The 6,425-nt window shown below is 35.8% G+C and overlaps 1 protein-coding gene across 1 annotated transcript; it reads left to right on the top strand.

Moving 5' to 3' along the window:
- On the top strand, positions 1–5,966 carry LOC130222458 (L-threonine dehydratase catabolic TdcB-like). The gene is made up of 7 exons (XM_056455028.1): positions 1–90; positions 459–667; positions 1,348–1,529; positions 1,618–1,748; positions 2,679–2,827; positions 5,448–5,537; positions 5,632–5,966. Exons 1-7 carry the CDS (start codon positions 17–19, stop codon positions 5,871–5,873), a joined length of 1,077 nt encoding a protein of 358 aa, XP_056311003.1. The 5' UTR covers positions 1–16; the 3' UTR covers positions 5,874–5,966.
- The last annotated feature ends 459 nt before the right edge of the window (positions 5,967–6,425 follow it).

Below are 6,425 nucleotides of genomic sequence, written 5' to 3'. Positions count from 1 at the left end.
TTCGAGAGAACGCCGAATGAAAGGCTTAGATTTGGAAAAGCAGTTTAAAAAATCCAGCATTATATTTTGGATTGCACTCCCGGTTTTACGGTAATAATATATATATATATATGATATCATACAGAAATATGCAATAGATTATAAAAGCTGCATAAATGCAATTAAAAACAAATACAATGCAGCTAAAACTTTCGTGCTGTTTTTAAAATTATTTTCGCTAGGTTGTTAACTTATATTAAAATACTTGAAAAAAACTGTACTGTATAGACCTTTAATTTCTATCTTTTTGTCAGAGAAAATAAATCCAATAATAAATAACTAGTTCAGATTTGTTAATAAAACAACACAATAATAAAACAATATCCTTTTCAGGATAAAATAAGTATAAATATTGATTAAATTGATTATTTAATCTCATTCAAAACCACAATTACAGTTTTATATATTTATTTATTTAGCAACAAAAACAAACCTGTCAAATCAGAAAAAATGGGAGATGTGTCAGCAGACATGATTACTGTAGGAATGCTCAGAGAGGCCTGTGAGACTGTGAGATCCAGCCCCATGGATGTTATCAAGACACCGTTGATCCCATGGAGCCAAACCACACTGCCCCTCCACACCTCCTGCAATATTCACATCAAACTGGAGAACATGCAGCGCACAGGTTTGTTTGTGGCATGTTTGATCTGTTTTCTTAAACAAACAGGCTCATTTAACAAGTCACAGGGTTAATCAGTTGAATTTTACCATTCTTTATTCCATTCAGCTGATCTCCAGGTCTAATGGAAGCACTTTTAGCATAGCTTAGCATAAATCATCGAATCAGATTAGACTATTAGCATCTTACTCAAAATAAAAAACTATTGATAAATTTTCCTAAATCTTGACTCTTTACTGAGGTGTACTAAGACTGATGGAAAATGAAAAGTTGCTAATGTCCAGGTCAAGATGGCTGTAAAATTTACTTCTAGAGTCTAAAATTTATTCTAGAGTAATAATCACCTCGCTGCTAAATCGACCTTTAAAATAGCAACTTTTCATTTTCCAATAGTACACCACTTAGTAAAGAGTCAAGCTTTAAATAGCTTTAAAATTATACATTTTTTTTTTTCATTTATTTATTTTTTGAGTGAGATGCTAATGGTCTAATTTGATTCAATTATTTATGCTAAGCTAAGCTAAAAGTGCTTTCGCCAGACCTAGAGTTAGGCTGAATGGATTCAGAAATGATAAAACTTGAACTGTTTAATTATGGGGAGTGGTAAAATGAGCCTATTTTCAAAAAAGTGTCTTTAAAGTTGTATTCATAATATCTCAAGTCTTTTGTTTGTCCTCTACCTGTAGGTTCATTTAAAATAAGAGGTGTTGCAAACCAGTTTGCCAAGAGACATAAAGGGGACCATTTTGTGACCATGTCTGCTGGGAATTATGGGAAAGCTTTTTCATATGCATGTAAGCATTATGGATCCAAAGGCAAAGTGGTGATGCCAGAAACCGCTCCCATCTCCAGATCTGTGCTTATACAAGTGCGACACTCATTTATATACACTTTGCAGATGCACTTTCTTAGTTTCCTTTATTGATTCTTTAATAAGAAATGTGTCAAATGTGTAGAGTTTAGGAGTTGAGGTTGAAAGAGTCCCAACTACTCATCTCATGGATGTTGTTAACCGGTGTGTTCAAGAGGACGGCATGACTTTCCTTCATTCCATTGATGATCCAGACCTCATCGCTGGACATTCCAGGTTAAGAACGTGTGGTGTCTAAAGATACCGTATGATGCTTTATAATGTTTTCCTTTTACTTTAGTGTGTAAGTGCAAACATTCAACCGCTACTTGATGTCTTAACAACATCATATTAACATCAAGCATGATGTCAAAAAGATTGACGTCTATTTGACATCCACACAATGATGACCTTTTGACCAGCAAATTAATGACACAAAAAGTATTTTAATATAAGAAAAGGTTTATTCATTTGGAAGTTTTAGGTCCAAATAACAAATTTACACAGAATTTTTGTATACCTACAAATTTATAACTACATTGGTGTCAAAAATCAACTATAGAACTGTCCTATAATCCTTTTTTGATACCAATTTTAGATGTCAATTTTATGTAGTTTTGACATCAAGGTAGTCAACTGACATCAAATTGGTAATTTTTTATTAATTAAAAAGTCCATATTAATACATCAGTGGTACATATTATATACTAAAAAGTACAAAAGTGTATATATTTCTATGTTGTGTATGTACCCATAAAGGTAAAGTTCACCCAAAACTGAAAATTCTCTTATTGTTTACTAATCCTTCACTTGTTCAAAAGTTTCTTTTTTTGTAAAACACAAATGAAGATATACTGAAAATGCTGGAAAAAACAGACACTGATTTTCATATTGATATGGTGATAGAATTTTTTGGGGGGGGGCTAATTATCTCTTTAAGGCATAAATGTGGACCGAATAATCTAATATGCATCTAATAACACATCACAGTGATGGAGTTTTTTTTTTATTCAGGGTGCGCTGCTGCTGTAGTCCTTAAGCTCTTATTAGTATCTAAAATGTACATAATAGGACATTTTGGAACAGCTTTTGATCTATTTAAATTTTTCTGTATGCAATAAATTGAACACAAATAATGAAATGTATTTTGGATTCTTGTGTCTGTAGCCTAGGTTTTGAGATCCTGGATGTTGTACCCTATCCAGATGTGGTGGTTGTTTGCTGTGGTGGTGGAGGGTTGCTGTCTGGTGTGGCCGCTGCCATTAAACTGTCTGGTTGTGAAGACACAAAGATCTATGGAGTTGAACCAGAAGGAGGTGAATCATTAAAATTTCCTCTTATATTTTGTGTTAATGTCAGAAAGTGTTTATGTGCGAAAACTTCAATGATTTTTACTTAAAATGCCAGTGAACTTGAATCAATGAATCAAGTGCAGTTCCTTCTGAAGGAGATCAAGCCAGACTGAAGCCAGGCTGTTTCTCAGTATGCGATCTTCAGCGTTCTTGCATCCTCGTGTAATGTCATTATCAACTGCCAAAGTTCAGTTCCAAAACTCAAGACTGTAAGAACGGAGGACGGGTGAAACTCCCAAATGCGTTCTTGATATCGAGGACCGTCTTGAGCGCAAAACTTGCTTGAGAAGTCCCAGAAGTCATTGCAGCTGAATAAAGGAGGTGGCAAGTGCAGTATTTTATACCTGTTTATTAATAAAGTTCAGAGATTTATCTCAGGAGTTTCCCTAAATGAGACGGTGAAAGTAAACAGTAATACGAAAATCTTAATAAAGGCATGAACACATTAAGGGTGTTTATTTGCTGAAATTCCTATTAAAATCTGTGTTATTTGTATTGTGCAAAGTGTATTTGTAAAGTTTTTGTACATGTTATATATATATTGAAAAGGGGATAAACAATAATTCGTTGTATGAATGTTGTAACGTTTAAATAATTTTTCATAAAAATGGATGAAGGTCAAGGGACCATCGGGAAGAACGCAGCATCTCACTTCTGAAAGGACATGTTCTGTGTTCTTGTGGTCTCCCGAGTTCATTCTTCTGAGGTGACTTGGCAAGAACAATCTTAACAAGAACGCCAAGAAGTCCATTCTCATTGTTTTTAGAATTGAGAAACAGCCTGGGTATTCCTAAAAGAGGAATCCAAAAAAGAGCAGATTTCCCTTAGAGAACAACACGGTCAGGCAACTTGTCTTTTTGAAGATGTTGTTCCAACCGTGCATTACTGGATGTAGTGCTTTCCTGTCCCCTTGATGATAGGCACAAGCACCGAATCAAATGTAGTGGTGCTTTTGGAAAGCTCATGACCTCACTGCGAGGACATGTCTGTTGTGCAGCTGAGATTTTTTTGAGATTTTTCTGAGAGTTTGTGGTGGTTCATCCACTGCTCAGTTTAAAGCGCTCTCGCTGTCGTGCAGTGAGAGGTTGGTGTCTTTAATAAACTATGACAGTTTGCGTTTATTGAACAGTAGGAATGATTAATAAACACATATGAAACAGTCCCTTAAAAGTTACATTTCGTCTTTAGTTTCGGGCTCAGGCATGCTTTGCACTCACACTACAAGCGTACCGCATCAAAGCCCAAGTAAACCGCGTTCTGGCATACCTCTTCCAACCAGGCCGGGGCCGGGCAACTGAACGCCTGAGTCCAATTCAGAGCACTCACACTTCTCAAACGATCTGGGAAATGGGCCTGGGCATGGTTCGGATAGTATAGGTTGAGTGCGGCCTAACATGATAGCTGTTCTTTTCTGGGCTGCTTCAGCAACGGGACTGGAGGTGTCATCAACCCGGTCCAGCTGCAGGTCTGTATGCATGTATTTTAGTATGCTATTGTGGTCAACCTTTGCAAGACATGTCACCTGACCGGACCTCAGTTGCATATCAATTGCCTGGAGCTGTTGGCACTGTTTCTCACTCTTCATTGATTGAGATCGGTGCTGTAGCAGAAACATGTGCTGGTCAGGAGGGACAGCACAGCTGAGGTGGTGCATATAAACCATATGGGCGGTATATGCTTTCATGTATGTCTCATCTCGCTCTCTGTCTGCTACTCTGGAGTCACACCATGCAGCCAATGCGCTCTCATGTCAGCTCATGCCTCTGCAGTCCAGCTTTTATGGGAGCACTTTGGAGAAGCCCAGGTCAAACTGCTTGCTTTTTCTAAAACCTTTCAACCAGTTGTTCTTTTCCCTGACTGAGACCCCCCTTGGCATGGATTTACTGGAACTTTTCTTGTACAAGGTCAGGGAAGATGAAGAGCAGGTCTTACTTGTTGCACCACTGTGGCCCACTGGACATGGGTTTCTGAAGTCACACTCCTAGTGACAGCCCCTCCGTGGCGAATTCCCTTGAGGAAGGACCTCATCTCTCAGGGATGGTGCATCCTCGCCGAGACCTCTGGAACCTCCATATGAGGTCCATAGATTAATAGTTAGATAGGTTTAATCCATCTCACGCCCCGTCTCATGACCTCTTGGGATCTCTCTGTAGTCCTAGCAGGTCTGCAGAAAATTCCATTATGAGCCACTAGACACAGTATCTTCAGGAATTTTGTCATCATTTAATGTCCATATATTTTTATTAAGGCTTAATTTATTTAGTTTAGGTTATTTCTGTACTTGTAGTGTACGTTCTGTACTTGGCAATAAGGCAGAAATAAAAGCGATATGTTTATAAATTTTATTAACAACATATTCATTAAATGATTTTAGTTAAACCTGCACTAACCCTTTAAGCAATTATATTAATTGCATAAATTAAACCATAATAAAAAAAAATTCAGTAGTTATGCTGTCAAATCAATTTTATATATGAGAGTAAGCAAATGATAACATTCTATTAATGTGATGAATGAGGACCTGCAATGTCACTTTTGCTCCGTTGACATACACATTATCTTAAATAAACCTGATTTTCAACAGCTTGTACAATGTATAAGAGCTTCATTGAGAAGAAGCCTGTTGGTATGGACGCTAAAAGCATTGCTTCAGGACTGGCGCCTCCATTTGCAGGTATGAAATCTACTTTATAGTGTGTTTTTATCATAACGTTGTCTACATTCTTAATCATGCGAACTGAAACCCACATTTTGTGATTTATTTTCAGGTACGCTGGCGTATCAGCTTTGTCAGAGGTATGTGGAGAAGATCGTGCTGGTGAGCGACGAGGAGATCAAATCTGCAGTTTCCACACTTTATAAAGCCGGTCTGGTTGTTGAACCTTCGGGCACTGCTGCGTTCACTGCCATCATCAATGACAAAATACCAGATATTCAAGACAAGAATGTGGTGGTGATTCTCAGTGGAGGAAATATTGGCAAAGATGAGCTTAGCAACTTCCCAGACTGAGAAAACAAAAGAAAATAAATAATTTCTTACCAATATACATATCATTACAAAAAGTGTTGGGTAAGTACCTTTAAAAATATATTCTTTACTAATTCTGATTTTTTTTTAAATGACAAAATCTGAAAAGTAACTTAATTTCTCAATAAATAATTGAATAACTTAAGTCAGCACTACTAAAAAGTTCTATTAATCTCAATGCATAGAAATTAAAGTTTAAATTTAAAGTTTTTATCTTTATTAAAAATGAAACATATATATATATATATATATATATATATATATATATATATATATATATATATATATATATATATATGAAAACACTAAAAATTTATATATGACATATTTCATAAATAACATTGACATAAATTTCCAACTCAACTCATTGTTTCGTAAGCATGTTAAATCGCCTATTAAATGTTAAATGTAACCTTCAAAAAAAGATTTGTTGTGCAAAATATATTTGTATAACTAAAAAAAAAACACAACTCTTCTTTATGAATCTATTGAATTACAGTATTTAAGGCAAGTATATTATAATTGAAAAGTAAA

The sequence above is a fragment of the Danio aesculapii genome, chromosome 4 (genome assembly GCF_903798145.1).
Source record: "Danio aesculapii chromosome 4, fDanAes4.1, whole genome shotgun sequence".
NCBI lineage: Eukaryota > Metazoa > Chordata > Actinopteri > Cypriniformes > Danionidae > Danio > Danio aesculapii.
This window is presented reverse-complemented; position numbering and strand designations above follow the sequence as displayed.

Coding starts and splice junctions, on each gene's coding strand:
- LOC130222458 (XM_056455028.1), top strand. CDS start 17: ATGAAAGGCTTAGATTTGGAAAAGCAGTTTAAAAAATCCAGCATTATA. Junction 1,749..2,678: donor CTCATCGCTGGACATTCCAG/GTTAAGAACGTG, acceptor TTGTGTCTGTAG/CCTAGGTTTTGAGATCCTGG. Junction 2,828..5,447: donor TGGAGTTGAACCAGAAGGAG/GTGAATCATTAA, acceptor GATTTTCAACAG/CTTGTACAATGTATAAGAGC.